We start from the raw sequence: 27,365 nt of genomic DNA, 5'->3' as shown, positions 1-27,365 counted from the left end.
AGGATGCTGGTGAGATGGCTCAGTGGTCAGTGCTACCAAGCCTGACACCTGAGTTTGACTCCTAGAACCCACATGGTGGAAGGAAAGAATAGATTTTTGTCAGTCCTCTGATGGCTACACATACGCTATGGCACACAGGCCCAGGCACACATATGTCTTGTTTTGTTTTTTCAATTAAGATAGGGTTCAGTGGTTAAAGTCCTGTACTGCTCTCATAGAGGACCCAAGTTTGGTTCCCAGTATCCATGCTGGGCAGTTCACAACCATATACAACTCCAACTCCAGGGAGATCCAACGTCTCTGGCTTCCAAGGGCACTTGCACTCACATGCACACACCACAAACTCACACCCAGACACATACATGCAGATACATAATTATTATGATGTCTTTCCTCTTTTCCTCCCTCCCCACCTTGTAATCCTTCTGAGACGAATCTGTCATGCTTCCCCACCCCAGATCTGATTTTCTGTCCCATCTCCAATGCCTACCTTACACCAGCAAGCCCCTAACGACAGGGCCATCAACTACTGAAGCCACATGCCCGGGCTGACAGCCCGCAGTGGCTGCCTGATGCCTGCAGCACTTAATTAACCATCAGGCCACCCCTCAGCAGGCCTTCCTCTTGCCTGCAAAAGGAAGGAGGTGGCGTGATGCTGAGGAAGGAGTAGAGGCTTCTGAGCTACACAGACTCTATCTCTTCCCCCTTCCCTGAGGTCCCTCATGGCATGAAGCACAGGGAGGGAGGGAGCCAGAGTCTAAGAGGATCTCCTGTTTTCTTCTAGATGTCTTACAGTTTTCCAAGAGAGGGTTTCTCTGTGTAGCCCCGGCTATCCTGGAACGCCGCTTGCTGGCCTCCAACTCACAGAAATGCACCTGCCTCTGCCTCCCAAGTGCTGGGATTACAGCCGTATGCCACCACTCCTGGTGATGTGTTATATCTTAATTGTACTAGGATTCACTTCAATCTACATTTTCTATTTGGATGAGGGTGTGGGTGTGGTTGGGTGTATGTGTACAGATTAATCTAACATTTTTTTAAAAAAACTACTCTTTCCCCATTGAATTACCATGCACTTCCGTGAAAATGAACAGAGCATATATGTGTGAAGTGATTTCTGGACTCTCTCCAAAGTTCTTAATGTGTTTATTTTCAGGATGATACTGCACTCTTGATTAATATAACTTGAGATTAATTAATCTCAAAATGAAGAACTGTAGTCCTTTGTAATCTATGTATCCACATACATGCTGTAATCATCTAATTAATTTCTATAGAAATTTTAATAGATTTGGATTGAATTCAGTCTGCAACTTTGAAAATGAATGTGCTTCCAATATGAATTACTCTTATCTGTGGCCACTACATTCTCTTTTCTTCACCAGCATTTTATACTGTGTTTGTTTGTTTTGCTTTGCTTTGTTTTTTAAGACAGGGTTTTTCTGTATAACCTTGGTTGTCTAGAACTCCCTTTGTGGACCAGGTTGGCTTCGAATGCACAGAGATCCACCTGAGTCTGCCTCCTCGGCGCTGGGATCAAAGGTCTGTGCCACTACAGCTGGCCATTTTATACTTTCTGCTATAGAATTCTTAAAAGCTATAGTCTGCCAAATATAGCTTTTAAGTATTTCATAGTTGGGCATGTTACTTTAAATGGATTTTTTAAAAGAAAATTCTCCAATAGATCTTGTTAGCACATAAAATACATTTTTATCTTTTATATTAATCATGTACCTTTTCAGCTTATTTGAAACACACACACACACACACACACACACACACACACACACACGGGGCTGGATGGTGGTGGTATACACCCTTAATCCCAGTGGGGATTAATCTTGGCGGGGGGAAGGGGGGCAGTGGATCTCCAAATTTGGGGCCAGCCTGATCTACAGAGCGAGTTTCAGGACAGCCAGCTCTACACAGAGAAACTCTGTCTCAAAAAAAGCAAAATAAAACAAAAACAACCACTTCACACACCAAAATTAAAATAAATTAAAACTTTGTCTTCTCTTCCATGATTTTTCAACATGCCAGGGAGGGACTGCTACCTACTCTCACGCTGAGAAAGAAACAGTTTTTAGCTGTTAGCAGAGACTTAACATCTGTCTTTATATTTCACAATGCCCATTTTCAACGCACACGTATGAGCATTAATTCATGTTTAGAACCACAGAAATGATACAATCAGCTGCACAGACCCCACGAACACACACACACTTCTTTCTCAGCGACACATCGGAGCTGTTCCATAGTGCGGCCGTCTCTGCCTCCCTCTGACACGTACACTCTGCTGACACCCTGCAGATTCTGCTCACTGATGAGTGGGGAAGGAAAGCAAGCCACGATCCAGGACCTCTCCCATCTCCCCTTTCTCTGGGTGCCACCAATTTCAGCACCGAGTGGCTGGCTAGTTCAGGGAGGCTCCCTGAGTGAGGAGGAGGAGGAGGAAACTCATTGCTGTGCATGTTTTTGAGAACTCTCCCACATTCTCTCCGCATTTAAACAAGTCCGACTGTGCTCAGAGCATGGCCTCTGGGGACAGTGTGCAGCCCGGCCTAGCTGCAGATAAGGGTGTTTATTTGGGGTTTGTTCTGGACCTTGCACAATTCTAGACCAGAATTCACTGTCACGGTGGTATCTGGGATAGTATATGCAAATGGGTGGCAAGAAGGACAGACGTACTTGTGTCTTCCACATGTTTGCATGTGACATGATTTATACAATTGTGGGTTTTTTTTGTATGTGTGTGTTATGGGTCTTTCAAAAGATTTATTTTTATTATGTGCAGGAGTGTTTTGCCTGTGTGTATGTCTGTGTACCACATGTGTGCAATACTCTCGGAGGCCAGAAGAGAGTGTTGGATCCCCTGGAACAGGAGTTACAGACAGTTGTGAGCCACCCTGTGGGTGCTGGGAACTGAACCCGGGTCCTCTGGGAGAGCAGCCAGTGTTCTTAACCGCTGAGCCATCTCTCCAGGCCTCGCTATTTTTTTTTTTTTTAACGTTTAAAGTAGACGTGCACTGTGCCGTGCTGTAGTGCTTTGGCAGACACACCCGTGAGCTTGTCAGAGCCTCTGGAAAGCCTGCATGCTGCAGTTGTTAGCCACGAGCGCTGGAGCCGTGGGTCAGCGCAGCTAACGGTTCAGTTTGCTCACGTGCTCCCTGTGCGTAACCAACAGATGTTAATTTCAGCTTGTTCCCACCAGTAACTGAGGAGTTCCGACATTCTCCAAATACAGTCACAGATTCAACCATTCTTTCAGTTTCATCAGTTTTTGCTCAACTAGATCGGGCTGTGTCACTTTTTTGTTCCGTACCCATGTGTCGTGTATGTGCACGGCACACACTCATCTGAGGGTGCGTAGCCAGGCGTGTGCATCCAGGGGACAGGCTCTCACTGAACCCGAAGCCTGCCGTTACAGTAGACTGCCTGGCCAGTGAGCTCAGAGGCCCTTCCTGCCTGTACCCCACAGTGCTAAGGTTACCATCACACGCTGCCATAGCCAGCTTTGTAGGTGAGTGCAGATTCAGACTCTTTATCCACTAAGCCATCGCCCCAGCCCCTACGTTTTTTTATATTTTAGACAAAGTTTAGGGAAGGAAAAGTTAATTCTAGCCCACAGAATAAGGACATTGTCCAGAAAAGGCATTCCAGCAGAACTGGCCTCAGAACTTCTGTCCGTTTTTTTGTTTTTGTTTTTCAAGACAGGGTTTCTCTGTGTAGCCTTGGCTGTCCTGGACTCGCTCTGTAGACCAGGCTGGCCTCAAACTCACAGAGATCTGCCTGCCCCTGCCTCCCGAGGGCTGCTTATAAAGGTGTGTGCCACCACACCTGGCCATTTTTTTTTTTTTAATGTTTCTTAGCTGTTTGTCAGTAAATGGGAGGTGCATTCACACTCAGCCTCTGTGGGTGCCAGGGTCCTGGATACCCCACTTGACCTTGCTGAGCGTGGGTCCCCATCTTCACAGTGAAGGGTAGATGAACAGGGGACATCCTGAGTAACCTGGGGCTAGACCATCTGACTCGAAAGCTAGCTCCGTCACTGCAAGGGCTGTGATCCTGGCCACAGTGACAGTGAGGACAGTGTCGGGCCTCAGAGGGTTGTGGTAAAGACTGTGTAAGGCCAGTGAATAAAGGCTTCTGGTGAGCCGGACAGCCTCACTCAGTAACTTATACCTCTACCATGTGTTTCCACCACAGTGGACTACACTGCATTCTGTCTGAGTGGATTTGGAGATGGGAGGGGCTAGGGCTCTCCAGCTGCCTAAGTGGATCTTGTGCCTATGCTGCCGTTGCCTGGAGGACCGGCCTGAGAACAGGGGTCTGTGCAACACCATTGAGCTAGAGAGCAGAACCAAGAGAAGTGACTTTCTGATGCCAGAGGGAGTGTCAGTAGCCCTGATTCCCAGTCCTCGCTACTGCCAAAGTGGCCAGTGCAAGACAGGATGGCCTTAGCCCGAGTCCCTGGTGGGAGCTGCTTTTGGTTGCGGAGTAAACTTTGCTCTTGTTCACTTAGTACAACAAATTGTGTCACTTCCCTGGAGACACTGAGGTCGCAGCAGGCCAGTGTCCTTTCTCCAGAGAGCTGGGAGGGAAGGAGAAATTTCATTTTTATCCTTTATACCTGTGCCTAAGTTAAATTAGCTTTTTTTTTAATCTTGTAGAATTCTTTTTAAAAATTTTTTAATTTATTACGATTTATTCACTCTGCACCCCCGCTGCAGCCCCCTCCCTCATCTCCTCCCAGTCCCGCCCACCTTCCCTTGAATTAGCTTCTTACCACAAGTATGTGCACAATTTAGAAGAAAATGCGTATTCCCATTAGTAACATGGGCCCAATGCTAACAGTAGCTAACCTTGAAGGATAATATTACAAGTATATTAAATATCTATAATATGGTATAATATCTTCCAGGATTTCCAAGTTTTCTCTATACCGGACTGAACCACATAAAATAAGCCTGCACTTTTGACAAACTGAAAGTGATTGATTGGATATAGACAGGTTCATGTAGGTCAGCCTAACAATTTTATATTTAACCAGTCATTTAGGGAGTGAGTTCACTGAACCAGGCCAGCATCCAGATAATAATAAACAGTCCTAGCTGCACTCCAACTCACTATATAGCTGAGGATAACCCTGAACTTTTGGCCTCCACTCCCCGTGTGCTGGGATTGCAGGCATGCACTACCACATCCGATTTATGTGGTGCTGGGGATTGAACTCATGACCTTGTGCGTGCCAGGCAAGCACTCTTCTAACTGAGCTGCATCCCCAGCTTTAAACTTTAAGGAAGTCATAACAGGAGGCAGGGCTTCCCTTGCAGGCAGAGACTCAGCTCTCTGTTTCCAGCAGAAGCTTGTGCAAGCCTGGCTCCAGCAGCACATGAGTTTGACGGAAGAAAAAGATCCTTAAGCAAATAGAAAAATCAATGTCCATCACAAGACATACAAATGAAATTACACATTCTAAATTTAACATCAGCCACGGCAGCTCTCTAACAGAAGTGGGGATCTGGAAAGGGGATATGTCGGGCACCAATTAGGCCGACCTTTGCTGTCCCCACAGGAAGATGGGGACAGAGAAGCAACAGGAATGGAGGAGGCATAAGGGGCACGTAGACTGCAGAGGGACATGGCCCTGGACTGTCAGCAGGCAGCCCTGGGGGTCTCCGTCTCTGGGAGGTCTCTCAGTGTCTCCACCTCATGCAGCGCAACACAGTAGGCAGAAGACAGCCACCATCACAGAGCTTCTCCACAGATTATCATTCCTCCAGTAAAGCCCGCCAGCCAGGAGCAGGAAGCATCCCCCATCTTAGATCTCTCACTCTAGAACTGAAGCTTCTAAGTAACTACATCCTGACACAGGTAGGACAGACTGAGAGCAAGTGGGAACTGAAAGCCAAACAACAGGGGTTCCCAGGTCTGGAGACCATAGGGGCCCGGGAAGGGGTAAAGCTCCAAAACTATAACATCTAAGGTGGGCTGGGTTAGCGAGGAAACCAGGGCAAAGCAAGATGCCTGAATTCAACACTGGATATAAAACAAGAGGCTGGCACCTGATACCTCCTGAGGCTGATCCAGGGCAGGAATGGGAGCTAAGAGGGAAGAGAAGGTTCAGTAAAAACAGGCAGGAACCCAGGCCACTGCCATGTCTAAAGGACCAATACACCAGACGGGTCAAGATCACCCCTATACACTTCCTGACTTCACACGTAAGTTTGTAGGAGCCTCTCTAGAATGCAGGCATTCGCTTCCGCTCCAGCTCTTCAAGGGCTTCCTAAGAATAATTAGGATTTAGTAGCAAGTCTGTATATGCAAGCTGTTCAGGGCATTATATTCTTACAGTAAAATAGAAGCTAAACAGACGAAATACACCAGGCGGTTGTTGTTTCTGAGAAAAGGGTGTTGGAAATGTCCAAAACGAGCAGCTGAAAGAGAATGCTAGTAAACCGGTGGTCAACAACAAAAACAACTGGAAACTGATCAAAAATTAAAAAAGAGCATCACAAATATCTAGGAGGCTTCTGTACTGGTTATTTCCAACTGACTTAATTCTTTCAGAAAAACGTTTTTAGGTTTATCATTTTGTGTGTGCGCGTGTTTCGCCTGCCTGTGTGCCACATGTGTGCCTGGTACCTGGAGAGGCCAGAGGAGGGCGCCGGGTCTCCTGGGACTGCAGTTCCAGGCTGGAGAGAGCTGTCACACTGGGTGCTAGGAACGGAACTCATGTCATTTGAAAGAACAAGTGTTCTTGAACGACCGAGCCAGTTCTCCAGCCCTACGTGACTTAGTTTTATGGAAATTTGAAATTGCAGGCAACACGTGCTAGATGCAAAGGGTGCTAGATTCTTCTCATGAAGAAAACCAGCCCCAGCACAGGACTGAGTTTCCCTAATCCAAAAATCTGAAGCCCAAAATGTCCCCAAACCCGACACCTGTTGAGTCACATGTGATAACACGAATAGAAAATGTCACCCTGTGCGATATCCTTCCGCGCGCGCGCACACACACACACACACACACACACACACACAATGAGTTGAAGTAGCTTATGAAATAAACTACCTTCCTGCTATAGCTCACTCAGTGAGGTAAGTGTTACGGTGAGGACCTAACTCCAGATTCCCAGCACTCACGGCCAGAACGCAGAGGTGCACGGGGCACAGCAGGACACGTGTGGTGATGGCGGAGTTCTCTGTCTGCTTCTGACCGGGAATAGAGCCGCACAGCATCCCAGAGCTGTCCGCACCATCAGAGTGTTCACACACAGCACACCAGGGCTGGAAGAAGATGGCTTACAGGCTTGTAGCCCAGCACCGCAGAGACAGGGCTTGCTGGCCAGAACACGTTGGGGTCTTTTGTTTTGTTTTGTTTTTGGTTTTGTTTTTTATACATCAAGAAACCAAGAGTGGCCCAGTGGCTCACTGGCCAGACACTCTAGCCGAATCGACAAGTTCTGGGTTCAGTGAGAGACCCTACCCAACCCTAACACAGAAAGTGATTGAAGAAGGCATCTTGAGGGTAACTCTGGCCTCCACACGTATGTGTGTATGTGTGTATGTATATGTGTGTGTGTGCGCGCCCCTCTTGGATTTTACTGCCTTTTCATGCCCTTCACTGAGCCTTAGGCTGCAGCCATTTTAAGTGTATACCTTTGATGGGTGTTGACAGCCGTGGGATGCTGTGTATCTATATTCCCAATCAAAAACACATACGGAACTCTGCCGCGGCCATAAGAGCCCCACCACGCCCTCCTCAGCCAACTCCCCCACCCAGGCTCCACAAAGACGCCACAGCTCTCACCAGGCCCCACAACACCATCCACACCACCACACCCTCCTCAGTCAACTCCCCCCACCCAGGCTCCACAAAGACACCAGAGCTCTCACCAGGCCCCACGACACCATCCACACCACCCGTGTTCGTCTTCTTCTCTCTTAAATATGACACCACGCGCTCTGACACGCAACTACGCAGTCACTGCTACCATAATTCAAACTTGCACAGTCATCAACTTGTGCACCCTTAGGGAAGAAGCCTTTTGGGTTGCATCCGAACCTAGAAAACTTGGCCTTGAGACCAGACCTACCATACCCACTGCCCTGTGAGCCTGGGGACAGTGTTCCCTGCCGCTGTCCACCTCCGCTTTCTTGGCTATAAAATACCATGGACAGGGACAAGCACCTCACAGAGGAGACTAGAGGGCTGAGGGACACGCTGTGGGGAGGCCTACAGCTTTAAAGACTTATGTGAGTGTGATTTTCAGCTGGGCATGTTGGCGCACACCTTTAATCCCAGCATCTGAGAGGCAGAGGCAGGTGAATCTCTGAGTTCGAGTCCAGCCTGGTCTACAGAGGGAGCGTGATTCCAGAGCACTTTAGCATCTTCGGAGATGTGGGCTGTGAGGACGGCCAACGAGTCCCAAGAAACACAGAAGCAAGGACAACAAGATATGTCAGAGGCTGCGCAGAGGAGACCAAGTCCAACAGTGAGTCCCAGGATCCGCTCTTCACCACTGCCCAACGATAAGCTTCAGGGACTGCACATCACAATTCCCAGGGGTAGGATAGGATGGTCGAGCACGGGGAAATAAAGCAAGGCCCCCGAGAACCCATGGGAGTGTCCCCAGCCTACATGCCCGACGATGCTCCCCATCTGCAGCCAGGCTGCTTTTATTATACATCAAGGAGCCAAGAGAGCTCACCTAACAGAAGGGCTCTCTTGGTCTTCCTCCATGTCATACCTGAGGCCTTCCCTAGTCTCCTCCTAGCCCCCTGCTCGAAAATAAAATGAAAAGAAAGAAAGTGGGGCCCCCGCATCAGAAGTACACTGTCCTTTGTCCTCCTGGACAGCTTGGAAAGAGCCTCCTTTCTCTAGGGGAAAAAAAAAAAATGGAGCATAGAGAGTCTTGTGGAAGAAGGGGGAGATAGGACCTAGAGAGGACATGATCTCCACAAGGACAGCAACAAAACCAAAAAAGCTGGGTCCTGGAGGGTCTACAGAGACTGATGCATCAACCAAAGACCATGCATAGAGAGGACATAGACCCCCCTGCTCAGATGTAGCCCATAGACAGCTCAGTCCTCCATGTGGGTCCTCTAGTAAGTGGAGAAGAGACAGTCTCTGACATAAACTTGGTTGCCTGCTCCTTGATCACTTCTCCCTGGTGGGGCGACCTAGCCAGCCCACAAAGGAAGAGGATCCAGGCAGTCCTGATGGGACCTGATAGGCTAGGGTCAAGAGGGGGGGTGGGACTGGAAGGAGACAGGGGAGGGGGTTACAACTGGGATACAAAGTGAATAAACTGTAAAATAATAACAGCAAAAAAATAAGTCCAAATATTAAAAACAATGGTAGCTGCCTCCATTGTCTTTTACCTCCTGCGCCCGATGCCTGCACTGAGGGCTACAGGCTTCCCTGGACTGTTAAGAGGCAATCGTCAGAAGCCACACCTAGCAAACAAAGCCACAATCGCTCCAGCTAGCATTTGATTGTTCTGAATTACTACTTTGAAATGTTCAATAACTGTGAAGATGCCCATTTGGAGGGAATTATGTTGTTGCTATTCTTTTGCTTTGTTTCCACTTTTGTGTGGGCCAATGCTTATGTGTGTGTGTGCAGGCACACACCTGTGCACACTGAGGCCAGGGCACCAGGTGTCCTGCTTGATCACAGGCCACCTCATTCCCTTGATGTGGGGGTCTCTAACTGAACCTTGACCTAGGCTGGAAACCATCAAGCTGCCAACCATCCTGTCTTCCCCGGCCTACAGAGCCATGTTCAAGACAGCCCCTAGCCTGTTACGTGGATGCTGGGATCCGGATTCGAAGGCCATTCGGAGCCAGGTATGCTGCTGCACACCTGTAATCTCTGTGCTCAGGACGTGGAGGAAGGGGGATCATGAATTCAAGGTCATCCACTGGCTGCGTGGCAACTTCAAGGCCAACATGGGCTATAAGAGACCTGGTCTCAAATAAAACGGAACAGACGAGGTGTCTAGAAAAAGGACATGTGGGTATTTATTAAACATGGACGGAGGATTCAGTACCACAGCTGGGGGTTGAGAACAGCTGGCAGAGCATCCAGGGACACACAGAGAAGTATTATTGGAACCTGCCTCCACTCCACTGCCTTCACCAAGGGTCCCCCTACCATGAGCAGGTTGCCAGCTGCTATAGTTTGAATGTAGTTTTATTCCTCCAAAATTCATGCCGATCCCTGATTCTACATATTTTGTTGGAGAAAAGTGGTGGGTGTGCTGGCTGGGTTTTTGTTGTTGTTGGGTGTGTGTGTATGTGTGTGTGTGTGTGGGGGGAGCTGTTTGGTTGTCAACTTGATACAAACTAGGGTCATATGGAAAGAGAAAACTTCAACTGAGAAAATGCCTCCAATCAAGCCAGGCACAGTGGCACATACCTGTAATCCCAGCACTCGGGGAAGCAGAGGCAGGCGGATCTCTGTAAGCTTAAGGCCAGCCTCATCTACAAAGTGAGTCCAGGACAGCCAAGGCTACATAAAGAAAGAAGAAAGGAAGAGAAAGAAAGAAAAAGAAAGAAACGAAGAAAGAAAGAAAGAGAGAAAGAAAATGTCTCCATTAGGCAAGTCTGATGGGGAAATACCAGTGTGCCAGTGGGTAGTGTCACCACTGAGCAGGCGTCCTGGCTTGTACAAGAAAACCAGCTGAGCTGAGCGAGCCATGGACTCAAGCCAGTAAGCAGCCTTCCCCTATGGCTTTTTCCTGCCTCTAGGTTCCTGCTCTGAATTCCCCCAATGATAAACTATAATCTGCAAGGCAAAATAAACCCTTTCCTCCCCAGATTGCCTTTAATCTTGGTGTTTACAAAAGCGGTAGAAACCTAACTAGGATAGTATAGTCTTTAAGGGGTGTCTGGGCCCTTAAGAAATCAATGTCTTTCTTGGTTCTCTCAAGAGTGAATTATGATAAACTCAGGTTATTATTTTTCCTCCCCAGTGCCTGGCTTTTTTGTTGTTGTTTGTTTGTTAAAGACTTAATTATTTATTATGTATATGGTGTTCTACCTGCATTTACACCTGCATGCCAGAAAAGAGCACCAAAACTCATTATAGATGGTTATGAGCCATCATGTAGTTGCTGGGAATTGAACTCAGAACCTTCGGAATAGCAGCCAGTGCTCTTAACCTTTGAGCCATCTCTCCAGCCCCAGTGCTTGGCTTTCTGGCAGTAGTTAAAGCCACACAAGGTCCTCACCATAAGTTGACCAGACAACATGTTCTTATACGTCCCAGTTTCTAGAGTCATTAATGCCTCTGTTCTTCATAAATTACCAGATCTTGGATGTTTTGTTATAAGAATGAAAAACAGACTAAAACAGTTACCAAGCCAATCTGCTAGTCACTTAAGAACTTGGCATGGCCCTCTTGGGTAAGAGAGTCCGGCCTCCAGGACAAGCCAGGGGCCCGCCTGGAGCCAGCCACGAAGCTGCCAGGGGTGGCTGCCACAGCTGCTGCGCCGTCCGGCTCAGCTGGCACCGAACTGTGTAGAGAAGCGACCCTGAAGCGGCATGTGAACAAACACAGGAATCCAACAGAGGTGAAAGGGTGGGGTGAAGGGGACTCCTCCTCAGAGGCCGCCTTTACCTCTCTGTCTACAGGGCAGAGCTGAGACAGGAGAGAGCCATTTCCACTGAAAGTGCCTTCCTTAGGAACCACTAGAAGAAGGAGGAGGAGAAGAAGGAGAAGCTGAAAACATGATCCAAGGGAGGAAAAGGCATCCAGAGAGAAAACGGCCAGGAGGAGAGAGGAGAAGAAACAAGCCTACAGCTGGACTATATAAATGACAATCATAAGGAAAAACATAGGAAGGATAAAATTAATGAGCAAACACAGGCCCTGCTGTCATATTCTGTTACATTACACAGAAGTTTATAGCTCGAAAAACTTTTAATAATTCTTCCAGAGGGGGGAAAAACTTGGCCTGATTCATTTATAGATCAAAGGTGAGGGGTGGCTGCCATAACTAAATGGAACAGACTAATAATTTAGCCAGGCATGGTGACACAAGCCTGTAGTCTCAGCTCTCAAGTGAGGCAGGAGGTTGATGAGTTGGAGGCCAAAGGTGTGGGGCTGGGGGGAGAGGAGGAGGAAGGGGAAGCAGGCACGCACACAATGCTCTGTAGCTTTAAGGTGCAGGTCACCTCATTCACCAGTGCACATGGGCCCCTGCCTCCACCAGGCAACAAAGTGTCACCCCTGTCCTTTTTCAGGGGTACAAGATGCCATCAGACAGTTGGCTGTCACAGGCCATCTGTGCCAGACAGCCCCGGCCCTAGCAGGCACAGAAATGGTTTACGGACAGTTTGTCACTGAGGACTCCACACAATGGCTGCTTCCCCGCACTGGGTCTTAAGGTGGTCTCTCCTGGTTCTACCCTCTCCCTGAGCAGCCCCTCACCCTTCCCACTCTTTTAGGTCCCCTTAAAAGTTTGGTGATTGTCTGAAGGCTTCTTCTAAGCTCCAGATCTTGAGGCCACAAGATGGTTACACAGACGGTGGATATACCTGAGCGGATGTCTCACAGGCACGCCACACAAAGTTCATCTTCTCCATCCCTCCCTGCTTCCATCTTGGCGTTACTACAGCAGGCTCCTGTGCTGCCGTGAACTTGCTTGAACCCACCAGCATGATCCATATACATGCAAACCCGGTCCTGTCCATCACCTCCTTGAATTCCGTCAGTATAATTCCACCATCATCAGAATAAAGCCCCTGCTTAGCTGGGGATGTAGCTTGGTTGTTAAAGGGTTTGCCTCCCATGGAGGAAGCGCCAGCACCAAGGATGGTGGTATATGCCAGGAATCCCAGCACTTGGGAGGCAAAAGCAGGTGGATCTCTAAGTTTGAGGCCAGCCTGGTCTACGGAGAGAGTTCCAGTACAGCCAGGGCTACATAGTGAGACCCTGTCTCAGGGAAAACAAACAGACAAACCCAGGCTGAGGCTGCAGCTCAGTGGTGTAGGACCTCCCAGCATGGGCAAGACTAAATTCATCTTCATTGTCCTGCAGATAGGATCTGTTCCACAGCCTGTGGGCTCAGTGAGCACAGGCCTTGAGATCACTCCACCCTGAACAATGTTTGCTGCTCTAGCGAAACATTTGTTAAGCGGTAAAAGGAGTGGAGATTTCTCCCTGCACTGGAGGAACAAGGGAGGAGAGATGGCCGCTACTCCAACTCTGCTCAGCAGATCTTCTGGGAGATCTTACGCAAATCACTTGTGCCCCAGGACCAGATTAAAGCTAGGCCGGTGGCACGGGAATGGCTCATTTCCCAGGCTCCTAAAATCCCTCCTTGGTTGCTGCTCCTCAGTTGGGCCAGGGAAGATGTTTAGCAGCAAGCGGCAGAGGAGTATATGTCAGTACTCTAAGAGTTAAAGAGACCTTGGGGGATGGGGAGGCGGCTCAGTGGTTAAGAGCACTTGTTACTTTTGCAGAGGACCCCTTGCTGGTCACAACCACCCATAACACCTGTTCCAGGGGGTCTGAGCTCTCTTCTAGCCTCCAGGGGAACCAATCGCATTTGGGCAACAAAACACTCAGATGCCAGACCTTAAAACAGCTTCTTAAACTGTTTAAAAAAACTGAGCAGCTACACAGAGGACCTCATGGAGAATCTTGGGAGGTGGGAGGAGGGGTGGTTTGTATGGAGACAATGTGTCACTACGAAGCCCAGACTGACCTTAAACTTGAAACCTGCCTGCTCAGTCTCCAAGGTCCAGGACCACAGGTGTGCACCATCATTCCCAGATGAGAATGAAGAACAGGGCCCCACTCTGGACCACGCCTCCTACTTCCCAAGCATGCCATGGCCACTGAATAGCCTGTATCCCACACAGACTCACAGCTTCAGATCTGAGCCTTGGGCCCGCAAGACGGCTTAGCAAGCAAAGGCGATTTGCAGCTCAAGCCAGATGAACCAAGATCAATCCCCAGAATACACAATAGAGAGAACTGACTTCCAAAAGGTTGTCCTCTGACTTTCACATGTGCACCGTAGCTTGCACACGTGTGCCCACACTCGCACATACAAACACATCGTGTGTAAGCATACAGACAGTGATATTAACAAAATGAAATGAAATTTAAAATAAATAAAATAAAATCGAGTTTCTTCTCCCTGGTATATTTCCAGTGTCTAGCAGCTTAAGACAACCTCAGCTATCACAGCTACATCCCATGCCTTGTACCACATCACACTCACATCAAGGAGTAAAGTCCCCTCCCTCTTGCACCTGTGTCAATCTTCCATCGCTTTGACCAATATTTACCAAGGCTACTATGGTCTTTTTAAAAGCCGAGAGCTTCCATGGTCTCCCAGAGGTCACGTGCTGTGACGGAGCTCCCCCCAACCCCCACCCTCCAGAAGTCTCTCAGAGGCACTCCAGTGCTATCGAGGCTCCAGTAACAAAGCACAGCCTGCCAGGAGAACCATCAGCCAGGCACGGGCTACTGAATGAAACAGGCCTGGCAGCCAAAGGAAGTGACCCCACACAGTGCCAGGCCCATCAGAAAAACTGCCATCAGAACAGAGCCAGCCCAGGGGACCTCAAGAAACAGCAAACTATTGTTCACCGATGCCCCAAAGCTCTTGGAAGTGCTGGGTGACAGCGGGTGACTCAGACACACTAACATGCGGCCCTGTCTTCAGGCAGGCTGTACAGAAGTGGGCATTCTACTATAGTGAATTCTTAGAAAGCCCAAAGTGAAACGTTAGTCCAAACATGTTTATTTCTTGGAGAATGTCTTTCTATTACAGTGAAGGGAACCAGAGCCTGGGGAGTAGGGTCACTGCTATGGACCTCAGTGGCCAAGGCCTGAAGGGTGTGGGTGTCCTGCTAGCTTCGCACTAGACCAGGGGAGGATACTCACTCGCTGTACCAAGCAGGAGCTGGGTCATTGTGGCCAGCTGGTCACCCTGCACACACAGGCGGGGCCTCACCCTGAGCGCTGTCGGGGTACGTGTGTCCCAACTGTGCCTATGAGTACATGGTCTGGTGAGGGCACAGGTGGGGAATGAGTGGACGATTATCCTAGGCCGGACCACCTGAGTGTGACCTGTTGTTATACACAAACTGGAAAGTCTGTGGCTGTACCCCCTTGAACAGCCAAACTCATCTAATCGTGGAAGCTAAGCAGGGTCAGGCCTGGTTCAGGGTTTGGATGGGAGACTGAAGAACAAGAAGCCTAGCGATTCTCCGGAGAATTTACCAAGCCCAGGACAGAGGGTATGGATGTACGTGTGCCTGCCGCTGTGTGCACAGATGTGTTCATACAGAGCAGCTTCGGTTCCCACTGCTGGCCCAGCCCTGAGCTTCAGTTTCCCTTCCAGAAAAACCCTGGCTGTCTACAAAATGCTGATCTTAAAAAACAAACAAACAAACAAACAAACAAGGACCCCACAAACATGGGAACCCCAACGCTAAGCACAAAATGTCAATGAAATAATGTGGGGGAAGTTCCCTAAACTGCCAGGGAACCATCATGCCACACTAGGGAAGCTCTGTTTACACAGAGATGAGTATCGGAAAAGACCACAGAGAAACGTGAGCAGGGACAAGGGACTGAGGGAGGGGTTCTACAAACCATGTGTGTGGTCAATAATTCATTATCCTCCAACCAGGCCAGTGCGGTTGGGTTCCATGGCTCTATGGCTTTCTTTCATCTTCTCAGCATGCTGCTCAAAATGGGGGAGCAGACACTCCCTCACTCTGGGACAGTGGCGGAGCCCTGGGCCCAGGAGCAAAAACCCAGGTGGAGTAGGCCTCCTCCCGAGTCTGTCTCCAGCACCTCTTCCCACATCTGGCTTCCTCTTTGCTAAAGTGCACAGGCCTGAATCCACTGCCCTCCTCCCGACCCTCCTAGGCCTCACTGCCCTCACTCTTCTCCATTTCTCACATACACCTGGCCACAGCTTCACAAAGAACTTTCTGTTTCAGGCTTCTCCCCTCCCTGCACTTCCCAGGGGGAACACATTCCAGGGCCTCCCATCTCTTTGACAAGGGCATTTGGGTGATCAAAGCAGCAGGCAGGAGGCCCGGGTGCCTGGTTCAAACCCCCTCCATGCCACTTACGGGTGACTCTCCAGCAATCTAGCCCTCCCTGCCTCCCCTGACCTTGTTAAGCCTCAGTGTGCTCATCTGTGAGATGGAGCTAGTCACCTCCAGGGTGCAATACACATTTGGCTCCCAAATAGCCTTCCGGCTGTGAAGTCAGTCTACAAACTATTTGTCAGAGATTGCCGGGCCCTCATTCACCTCAGACACACAGCAGAGGCTCACATAAGCCTGTACGAGCAAGGCCCTCTGAAGCAGGGGAGTGCTCATCACCACCTTGGCTACGTCTTCCACCCTGTCTCACTCCCTTCATCCCCAGCCATCAGCTGCTGCTCCGCGCTCTGCCTGTTTGGCTTCCTCACCTCATCCCATGGGTATTAGGGCAGGCTGTGCTATAATAGGCAGAGATGTCAGAACCCGGATGAGGGGGCTGGCAGCTCTTCCTGATTCGTCCTCCTCCCCAGTCTGCCCTAGGTCTAGACCCTCCCGACCACAGCCTGAGAAACCCCTAGCTGACCTCTTTCTCCCAGACCCAAAGGCTGCAAGGCTCTACTCTTCCCTCTGTAAAATCCTCTCATTACCTGACCTACAAAGCCTGACACCATCCCAGTGCCACCCGCCTACCTGCACATGGGCTCCTCACTGGAACCCCCATTTGCTGGCCCCTTGAGAAGAGCCAAGGACAAGATGTCCGGTTGCCACAAATCCCAGGTCGACCTTTAGGCCTTCTCTCACAGAGCCAAGTACAGACATGGCTGTGTGGGCACCTCGGTAGACTCAAGCATGGGAAACGCTTGCCTCGTGCTACTCACAGTCTTAACCAAAACCACAAGACGCACCCAGAGCCACAGGTGTCCTGCGTGAAACTGAGCCACCTCCATGACCCAGGAGAGAGACCTGGCCAGAGCCAACAAGCAAGGGGAAGAGAGAAAAGGAGGAAGCCATGGGCAGGAATTGAAGAAGAAAATTGGGCCCAGGTGGGGTCTGAGAAAATTCTTGGGAGTTTGCCTGATGGAGGACCTGGACACCTGGCCCTCACACCCCTGCCCTTCTCATTCCCGAGGGAGCTCCCATCCCACAGGCTGGAGCAGCAAGCACTAGGGTGAAAGAATGACGCACTTCTCCACACCCAGGGGAGATGGGCCTAGGTACCTGTCCCCACAGCAACGCTGTGGGCCTTGGTCCCCACAGTACCCAGAGAGGCAACGTAGAAAGGCTGTAAGTGAAGGAAGACTTTGCTGAGTGGGCCTGGGAAACTAGGCACCTTTTGAAAAGTCACATTTCGGAGATGGAGAGATGGCTCAATGGTTAAGCTCTTTCAGAGGACCAGGGTTCAATTCCCAGCACCTACATGTCAGCTCAAAGCTGTCTGAAACTCCAGGAGATCAGACATACTTGCAGGCAAAACACCAAAATATGTAAAATAAAAATAAACAAATCTCACACACACACACACACACAAAAAAAAAAAGAAAGAAAGAAAGAAAGAAAGAAAGAAAGAAAGAAAGAAAGAAAGGTCACTTTGGCCCCAAACAAGTGACTCAGAAGTTTCTGGAACATGTGCTATAAAAGCTGGGTCTCCAGCTTCTTATCTCAGGCTCCTGACGTAACCTTGGGCCTCCTTTCCTCCTTCTATCCCAAGATCCAGGCACAATTTCATGCCAAGGTCGTTCCCCTGGGAACATGAAAATTCTTATTATCGTACATTTTATTTTATAAATATATATGTACATGTTATTTTATTGGGGGCTGGGGATCCAATTCAGAGAGCCCCAAGCATGCTAGGCAAATGTTCTACCTCTAAGTTATGCTCCCAGTCTCTAATATTTTTATTCTTGGAGTTACTATTTTTACCTTTCTTCCAGTTTCCAGTTGGGGCTCTTTATTTTTTTTATTTTATTTTATTTTATTTTTTGGCATTCCTGGTCTCTTTTAAGACCAGTAATCCTGAGTTCAAAACTGATCTCCAGGGACCTGCCCTGTAGGCCATACCTTGTCTAGAGCGTTTTCCTCCAGGAACCTCCAGGTTAAGTTTCTTGCTGACTGGAAAAGATGAGGCCCAGACTGACACAGGCCTGCAGTACCACCACAAACCTCAGAGCGGGGGGCCTCAGAGTAGCTAAGTCAAGGCCCAAAGAAGATGACTCGCTACACGCTCTGCCTTCTACTGAGATATGGATGACGACCACAAACAGTCAGAGAGAGGACTTGTCCCCAAGAGACAAGGAAGAGAAGCCAGGATCCTGCTCTCAGGATAAGGAGACAATATGCACCCCTCCCCCCCACTGCCATGGTGGGGTCCTGGTCGGTGAGTCAGCACACCTGGGCTCTCTCCTCACTTCTGCTGCCAATGAGCAACAGCTGCTTATCCTATGACCTGAGGGCCTCCAGACTATCTGCTCTCCCAGGTCCTCACCTGTGCTAACACCCTCCAAATGATCCTAGACCAAATCAGAAGGCCTAAGTAGAGAATCTGGCAGAGGAGTGGAATATCCCAGACACGGCTCAGTGCTGGCCAGTTTCCATGGGCTGGCAGCAGCTTCCTTCTAAATGGACTTCGTATACCCTGTCTCTCCTGCCCCCCACACACACCTGGCTGGTCACATCTATAGGCTGACACCACACCAGCCCCACCCCACCCCCCTCACACAGAGCTGAAGCAGGAATCAGGTCCCTCCACCGACCAAAGAACCTGCAGGAAAACCTTCCTGGACCACGCCCAGGAAACAGCTCCTCCTGTAATCTGGTCACTGGTTTGCTGACCCCCTGGAGACACACTATCTACAGTCACTCAAGTCTGCTCTCCCTGAACCTAGAATCTCTGTCGTCACACACACACACTCGCTCTGCCCCATCTCAGCATTCTGGGCAGGATTGCTCAATTTCACTAGAAGATGCTTTCTGTACCCAAAATGTCTCCTGCCAACAAGCAGGTCCAGGTGTGGTCAGGAGCGGGGGTGGGGGAGAGGCCCTGTGCTCTCTGCTCTGATTTGTTTCTGATTAGTTCCTCACTAAACAACTCACTGGGGAAATGTACTCAAGGCTGGGGGCCCTGGCCAAGAGGAAAAAGGAAGAAGTCCTCATTATTGGAAGGTAATGATTCAGAATATGTCTCCAAGCCCCAAATGCTGCCAGACCTACCTATCCTGACCAATCCCAACAGCAATGACTATGGACATCTTCCCCCACAACAGAGCCATCCACAAGCAGGGACATAAGCTGAAGCCACCAACCCAGGAAACCATGACAGCAATGACAGGTGTTCAATACCAGCATCAGGAAGACAAAAAAAAAAAAAAAGCTGGGCGGTGGTGGCGTACACCTTTAATCCCAGCACCAGGGAGGCAGGAGCAGGTGATCTCTGTGAGCTCGAGGCCAGCCTGGTCTATAGAATGAGTCCCAGGACAGCCAGGGTTACACAGAGAAACCCAGTCTCGAAAAAAAACCCACAGGCTCTAGTCTAGTGCTGAGCCATGCAGAAAACTAATTTAACTTGGCATGGTCGCCCACATCTGTGACCCTGTCACATGGCAGGTAAAGGCAAGAGGAACCCGGTGTCAGAGTCATCCTCGGCTACAGCAAGGCCACTTTGGACTACGTGAGACCCTGCCTCAAGATAAGGAATAACTTTAAAAAAAAAAAAAATCTGAAATAGGTTCCTAACTGACCCAGAATGGGAAAACAGAAAGAACATTGGACCGAGACCTAGAAACAAAGTTAAAAACCCAGCAGAAGCCATGTTTCCCTCTAAACAACTGGGAGACGATGGAATGGCCCCACAAAGTTCTCTCACCGGCCACCAGACGTACCTCTGGGGCCGCTGTAGGCTATGCCTCCAACCCCAAGCCATGACAAAGGCTTTGGTAAGACTGAAGCCGTGAGGTATGGGGAGTGGGGGAAGGAAGCAGATTGGAAGGTACATGATGGCTGTAACCAGTCACTTCCTGGCTCTCAGGTCATCATGTGAAAGAGTGGAAGGTACAGAATTCATTGACTCCCATCTCATGGGATCACCAGGTAAACTCGGGCCAGAATCACAGCCCATCCGTCTTCTGCAGTCTCTGGGTGCCCGGCTGTCTCTCTTAGCACTTGGTGGGAACACAGATTAGTAAAGCTGACCCTGAACCTCCCATCCCTTCTGGCAGAATCAGCCCACTAGGACCCCAGCACCAGGCTCCACGCCACACCCTGCCTCCTATGGGGAGACCACCCTCGCTGGCATCACTTATCTGCTGCTGACATTCTAAGGCAGAAGCAAGGTGTCTGATAGTCACGGCTTCCCTCCTTTCGGCTCCTCACATACCCTAACGAGCTTTCACACCCGTTCCCTGGGATCTTGGTAACAGCCATTTCCTCAAGCAGGGCAGACAAAATCCCCGCTTGAGAGAGAACACCGAACTCACACAAGTCAAAACCCATCTGGAGTGAACCAAAGTGACCAGAATCTGCCTCAAGAAGTCTTTTGACCTGGGTCACTGATGGAACGGCAGGCTGTCCTTGTTACTGTCTTCACACCGAGACTCCAAGGTGCAGTCACACACTCCACTAGGAACAGGTGGCCGAACAGCCCTGAGGCCCAATGTCCTGCATACTTTCTCTAGGATAGGCACCAGATGTCATGGGAGTACACACCCTTGAGGGGATGAGAGACAGGTGGTCCTTCCTGCACTAGCAACTGGGGCCCCAAGGCCGATCAGGACACATTAGGCCCCAGGCGTTGAGAGCAATCCCACCTGAGAGAGATTCGAGCAGAAGGGAAGGCACAGGAAGGACGGGGAAGAAGGTGGGACTCACCTCCCTCAGCAGCTGCATCCCTTGCAGCTCCTCTTGCTGCTGCTGGGCCACAGTGACCCCCAGGACGAGCGTGTGCACAACACAGGAGACCACAGAGATGATGACGATGGGGCTGAGGCTGAGGGGCAGCGTTATGAAGAAGGAGAAGACAAAGAAGGCCAGCCAGCCCACCGTGTCGCTGGCTGCGTGGGCTCGCGAGAAGTTCAGGCCCAGGTAGGAGAAGATCTGGGCTGAGATGAGCAGCCACAGCAGGTAGGGGACCACCCTACGGCTCACTCGGTCCGGGAGCAGCCCCTTTTTGCAGAGCACGAACAGGATGATGTCCACCACCAGGCCGACGCCAGCCACCATGAGGGGCGCCAGCTTATCGCTGGAGAAGACCACGGCGCACATGACGACCACGTAGCAGTCGAAGAGGGCCGCAAAGACCACCAGCACCAGCAGGGTCTCGTGGCGCTGCCTTTTGAAATAGGTCTGGTAGAGGTTCTCCAAGGACTCAGGCACGAAGGTCAGCCGCATGAAGCGAGGCAGGCACAGGCAGGACCCCGAGTTCCGCACAGAGATTTCATGGGTCCGGCCGACCCCGCGGTCGGGGTCAGAGGGCAGGCTGACCGAGTACTCCGCTGAGTACTCTGCCGAGTACTCGGGATCCGAGAAGCCCTGGTTCCTCGGCATCTTGGCTGGTGGCTGTTTCGGACGAGGAAGGGAGGAGTCCGGGTCAAGCCACTCAGCAGGACTTCCCAAGACCTGGGGAAGGCAGGGAGGCCCTTCTTGGTTGTGGATGAAGGGCGTCCACCCGGGGCGGGAATGCTGAGGGGGTTCCCAGGACACAGGTGGCACCGATCATCTGCAACTTAAAAGGACATGGTTAAGTAGAAGCGCCTCCTTCCTCGCCACCCACCCTACAGATCCTCGCCACACAAGCCTCCAACCCCACAGCCTCCCAAGCACGCCCACACACCCTCAGTCCCGTCCACCCCAGACACCCGGTTTCCTGCCTCTCGTTTCTGGAAGGGCCTAGCCACCTCTCCATCCCTCACATCCCCCGCTCTCTCCCGGACTTCCTCACCTAAATTCCCTCCAGGCCCAATCCCTCCAAGCTGAAAATAAAACGTGCCTGGAGGAGCCGGGGCGGTCCTGGGGATTCCCTCATCTTCCTTCTGTTTACTTCCTTTTCCCCACCCATCCCTGGGAGAATCCAGCCCCTTCCCAACCTGGGGCTCCGGAGCCTCGTGGAAGCCCAGCCCTGGATCCCGGCTCAGGCGCTGACCTGTGCGGGAACTCGGGAGCCGCGCGCTCCGGACCGGAGCTGCGGGACCGGGCCAGGAGGGCTTCAGCGAGCCGCAGGCGGCTTCCCGCCGCGCCACCGCGCCCGCTGGTCCGCCCGGAGCCGGAGCGCTGGTCCCCTCGCCGTCAGGCCCCGGCTCGGGCCGGGAGAGGCGCGGGGCTGCGGCTCAGCCTCCGCGGGCGCAGGGAACCGCGGCGGCGCACGCTGCGGATGGCGGGCCCAGGCCGGGGCAGCCTGCCAGCATCCTCTCCCCGCACGCAGGGCGAGCCAGCAGGGTCCGTGCGCCGCGCTCTGCACACCGAGCCACGCGCACCGCAGGCCCCGGGGGACGGGCGGCCCCTCCCCGCCTTGTCGCCGCCTCCTAGGCGCGAGGTGGAGGGGCTCTTCGCTGTCCCCGGTGTCCCCCGCTTCCCAGCCCTGGGCGACGGCTGCGTGGAAACGCCCGGTGGGTGGCGGACGGAAAGGAACGAAGCGAACCCACGCCTTGCCCCGGGCAGGCCGTGTGACGGAGGATCAAAGCCCTGGCCGTGCCCTCCCTGCAGGTGAGGCGTGCTCGGGGCACCTCGCCGCCCTTCTTCTGGCCAGGGACAGGAGAGGCCCGGGCTGAGGTTTGGGGGACGCTCCCCGAGTGGGCGCGCCGCGTCTCGGTGTCTCCGCCCACCCTTGCAGCCCAGACGTCAAGCGCGGGGCTTGCTCTCTCCTTGAGGGGACACGCAGCCTAGCCTGGTGACAAAAGAGTACTGGAGTAGCTCGGTGGGTAGCTCGCACGTGTTGTTGGAAGAGGCCTTGTGTCACGAAGATCTCCGGGGCACATCCTACCGGTGGAGACGTGTTTGAATTCTTCCTTAAAGACGCAAATGCTCCTCTTGACTCTTTCAGTCTCCTAAGCCCCTAAATTTTCCCTGAATTCGACAAAACACCTTGTTAGGCGTGAAGGGTGTTGTTTTGGAAGAAAATGTGTTGAGGGGGCCGAGGACAGTCCTCACCATTAAGGGATCAGTTTGGGGGGGCAGCTGAAGATGAGGGAAGAAAAATAGCCATGGGGGTGGGGTAGGGGGAGCTGGCTAGGGATGCCTTGTCATGCCTAAGTGCGTGCCTGTTTAGAACTTCAGGCACACAGTCGCAATACCGAGGGAATACGTCCATCAGAGACTTGATCTGCCATTGCTGTCTGTGTAGGGGGGTCCCTCATATTGTCTGAAAAGGTCATCTTCGTCCCCGCCCCTCCCTCCCACGTGCACCCCTCCCCCTCAGCCAACACTCCCCAGGGCTTTGAGTAGAAAGGCAGAGTATAACAGGGCTGGAGAGATGGCTCAGAGGTTAAGAGCACTGCTGGTTCTTCATGAGTTCAATTCCCAGCAACCACATGGTGGCTCACAACCATCTATAATGAAATTTGGTGCCCCCTTCTGGCATTCAGGTGTACATGCAGGCAGAACTTTGTATATATAATTAAGTAAATAAATAAAAAAAAAAGAAGGGTGATCTGAATAAAGCAATGGCCCCATAATTTTAAGTTGTTTGCAGTCCAGAAATTTACTTTAACTTGTTACATGATAGTAAAAGGCATGGTTTTTACCTTTAACAAAGTTATGCGTTGAGAAAAATAAAATAAAAATAAAAGAAGAAGAATAGGAGGAGGATGAGAAAGAGGAAAAAAGAAGGAAAAAGCTGCTGGGCTATGAATCTGCTGATAGAGTTCCTGACCAGCTTGCACCAGGAATTCTGTCCACGGGATTGAATCCCCAGCACTGCAGACCAGAAGTATTAAAAGCCTCTGATCCCCGCAGGATCAAAAGGTCACCCATCCCTGCCTGTCAAGTCTGAAGCCTGGGCTGTGTGAGACCTTCCTTGTCTCAGAAAAGAAAAACCGTGAAGATGGGATGTGCCTGAACTGTGGGGTGGAGCTCAGTGTGGAGGACATACTGAGTGTGTCCCCCACAGGGTTCTAGGTTCAGTTCCCTGGACCTACGGTGGTTAGGAGTGCTTGCTGTTCTTCCAGAGGACCCCAGCTTGGTTCCCAGAACCCACAGTGAGTGCTTCACGGCCTGTAACTTTAGTTCTAGGGGATCTGGCCTCCTCTCCTGGCCTCTGCCGGCACCAGACACTCCAGAAGTGTGCTTACACACAGGCAGGCCAAATACCCGTACACATAAAATAAAAATGTCTTAAAAAAAAAAAAAAGGCTAGGGGCTGGAGAGGTATCCTAGTGGTTAAGTGAACTGTTCTTGCGGAGGACTGGGGTTCAGTCCCCAGCGTCCACATGCTGCCCTACAGCCTTCAGTAACTCCAGTTCCGTGTAATCTAGTGCCCTCTTCTGGCCTCCATGGACACTAGGCACACACCACACACTTCACATACATACATGCAGACGAAAACCACTCACACCCATAAAAAGTTTTAAATAAAAAAAATTAAAGGCCTATAAATATCATGTTAGGATTTGTTTATTTGGTTTGGCTTTTTTTTTCTAGACAATTTTTCTGTGCAGCCCTGGCTGTCCTGAAACTCAGAGATCTGCCTGCCTCTGCCTCCTAAGCCCTGGGATTAAAGGTGTGTGTTACCACACCTTACACGGTTCATTCTGATACAAGTACACCCACATTACACCTCTTGAGTTCCCCCAACCCTGGGGGTCATAGGTGGTCCTTCGTGTGGCAAGGCCATGCCACATGCCTGGGCCTGTCCTGGGGTTCCTCAAGAGGCCTTCCAATACTACCTATGTCCCAAGCCCACTCTCCACCCTGTTTTGCTTAAAGATCTATTTATATTTTCTGTGTATAAATGTTTTTGCTCCTGTGTATGTTTGTTCACTCTGTGCATGCCTGGTGTTCAAAGAAACCAGAAGAAGGCATTGGATTCCTGGGGATTGGAGTTGGGGACAGATGTAAGCTACCATGTGGGTGCTGAGGCATCTGTACGAGCAGCCAGTGCTCTTACCCATTGAGCTATCTTTCCAGCCCTTTCACCCAGTTTGGTGAAGGGCGAGGGCACCATCCCAGAGGCACTCCTGACCTCAGCCTTGCTGCCCATTCGTTGTCCTTTCAGAGTCCTCCCTGCTACAGGAACCTGTTTACCTGATGTGCTCCAAGAGCTGGGTAGACATGAAGAAAACCAGATAGCTGGCCTCATCCTCTGGCTGCTACCAGCTCTGCCAGGCACCGCATCTACCAACAAGGTAGACCCTCAGGTACACACAGCTTATGGGTGCTGGTGACCTCACAGCTGGGCCAGAGCCTGGCGGATTGGGAGGGGATGACCTGACTGGGCCTGAAAGGCACACATTTTAGGTGTCTGGGGCCACCTGTCTGATGCCCGACAACAGGAAAGCCTGCGGCACAGCCCCAAGCCTGATCTTGGATGCTGGAAGATGGTATTAAGTCAGCTGAGGCCTCCCTGGCAGTTAGATGAGGAATGGAGTGAATACCTCAACTCAGAGAAGCTCCTCGCTGCCCCCACCCACCCATGAAGGATGTCAGGGACTCACCCATCTAAGTCACAATGCCTCCCGGGGTCCCTGGCATGCACAGAGCAGAAGGAATGAATGACTCCGAAAAAGAGACGGTACTTGATAAAGGAGCCAGCTGCCCCTTGCAGAAGTCGGCCTGCCTCCTTCACTGGCGCTATACGCACTCAGGTCAAAGGACATTTAAGACTATCCACTCTTGGGTCTGGCGGTGTAATTCAGTGGACTGAGTACTTGCCGGGCATGCATGAAGCTCTAAGTTTGATTCCCAGCATTGCTGGGATCTGTGCTGCCAGATAGGGTGGCACACGCCTGTAGTCCTAGCACTCAAGAGGCAGAGGGATCAGAAGCCCAAAGTTGTCCTCAGCTCTGAATCAAGTTCTAGGCCAGCACGGACAACTTGAGATGCTGTCTCAATAAAATAACAACTGCCCTCAATGCTGGGGTAGCCTGTGGTAGAGCACTTGCCTAAACAAGGCATGTGTGGGGCCATGGGTTCTATCCCTACTACCAAACAAGCCAAGTGACAAGGGTGGGCTTCTGAGGTGGTGTTTTCAGCAGTCCATTGTGACGGTGAGACCTGGACAACATGCTTAAATTCAAACGCTGTAAATCTGACTTTAAAGTGCCTGGGTGATGACTTGTCCCTCGCACCTATCCTTGAGGAAAACCAGAACTATGGTTATGAAGCCAGGAGGGAGCCCCGACCCTTACACCATGCCAACCTCAGCCCTATGGGGTAGACCTTGCTGAAGGTTTATGGGGTATCTTTGCTGAAGGCCTCCCATCTTGTTTGCCCGGTTCAAGTCTGCCATGATTGCTGAGAATTAACTGTTATTGGATAAACAAGAGTAGTTTGCCCTGCACCCCCAGGGGACACGGTGGCTCCTGAATGCAGCAAACAATAGGCCAGAGCAGAACACTGGGGCCCCATGGGCAGGAGGCAGAGGGAAGAGAGAAGATCATGAGTCCCCCTGGGACCAGGCACCAGGAGGGCCCTGAACACAGTGCAGAGCTAGAGCGTGCCCGGTGGTTTAATTAGAGGAATCATTTCAGCGGGGGAAGGAGTTGGGGGCACTAGGAAACAGTAACTTCTAGGGTTTGTGGGGCAGGGAAAAGTGAGGGACTCCATGCTGCTGGTGATACCCCAGACATCACTAGAGGGTGCTCCTCCATCCACTGCCCTACCCTGCAGGGTGTGTGTGTGTGTGTGTGTGTGTGTGTGTGTGTGTGTTGGGGGTGTATGCATTTGGGTATGTATGTGTTGGGGGTGGGTTGCCTTCGTAGTTCTCCCATGCTTGTGTGAGAGGCTGAGCAGTGGTGCCCAGGCAGGAACCAAAAGAGCCCAGTGCAGGTGTCTGGCAAGTGTATGTATATGCTGGGAGAACAGGAGCAGGGCAGCGGGTAGGGAGGAAGTGGGCCTGACCCTAGAGTGTGCCCTGATGGGCTGGCACCCCTGCTTAGCTGCCAGCAGCTCTGAGATTTGGGTCCTGTTACCTAAAGGAAAGAAGCACTAGCTCTCAGGCTATCATGGGGCTCCTTCTCTGCCTCCCAGGCCTCAGTGTTCCTGTGGTGAAAAGTCTGTCTTAGTTAGGGTTTCCGTCGCTGTGATAATAGACCAAGACCAAAAGTGATGGAGGCGGTGGGGTGTTTTAGCCTACTCTATCGCTGAGGGAAGTCAGGACATGCACTCAAACAGGGCAGGAACCTGGAGGCGGCGGCT

At 51.1% G+C, this 27,365-nt stretch overlaps 1 protein-coding gene across 7 annotated transcripts in view; it reads right to left on the bottom strand.

Annotated features, from left to right (window-relative positions):
• The window catches only part of Adcy3 (adenylate cyclase 3), a 76,806-nt gene extending 54,509 nt beyond the window's left edge, over positions 1 to 22,297 (bottom strand). For 4 of the 7 annotated variants that reach the window (XM_060365242.1, XM_060365255.1, XM_021648273.2 and 1 more), the window contains exons 1-2: positions 22,103 to 22,234; positions 20,889 to 21,741 (exon numbers count right to left, since the gene is read on the bottom strand). In XM_060365242.1, coding sequence (XP_060221225.1) covers positions 20,889 to 21,563 — 675 coding nt within the window. In that variant the 5' untranslated portion in view covers positions 21,564 to 21,741; positions 22,103 to 22,234. Of the gene's footprint in view, positions 1 to 20,888; positions 21,742 to 22,102 lie in introns of all 7 variants that reach the window. The other 3 variants (XM_060365253.1, XM_060365244.1, XM_060365250.1) reach the window with 3 other exon arrangements.
• Positions 22,298 to 27,365: the final 5,068 nt, after the last annotated feature.

This window comes from Meriones unguiculatus, chromosome 1, assembly GCF_030254825.1.
Source record: "Meriones unguiculatus strain TT.TT164.6M chromosome 1, Bangor_MerUng_6.1, whole genome shotgun sequence".
Lineage (NCBI taxonomy): Eukaryota > Metazoa > Chordata > Mammalia > Rodentia > Muridae > Meriones > Meriones unguiculatus.
This window is presented reverse-complemented; position numbering and strand designations above follow the sequence as displayed.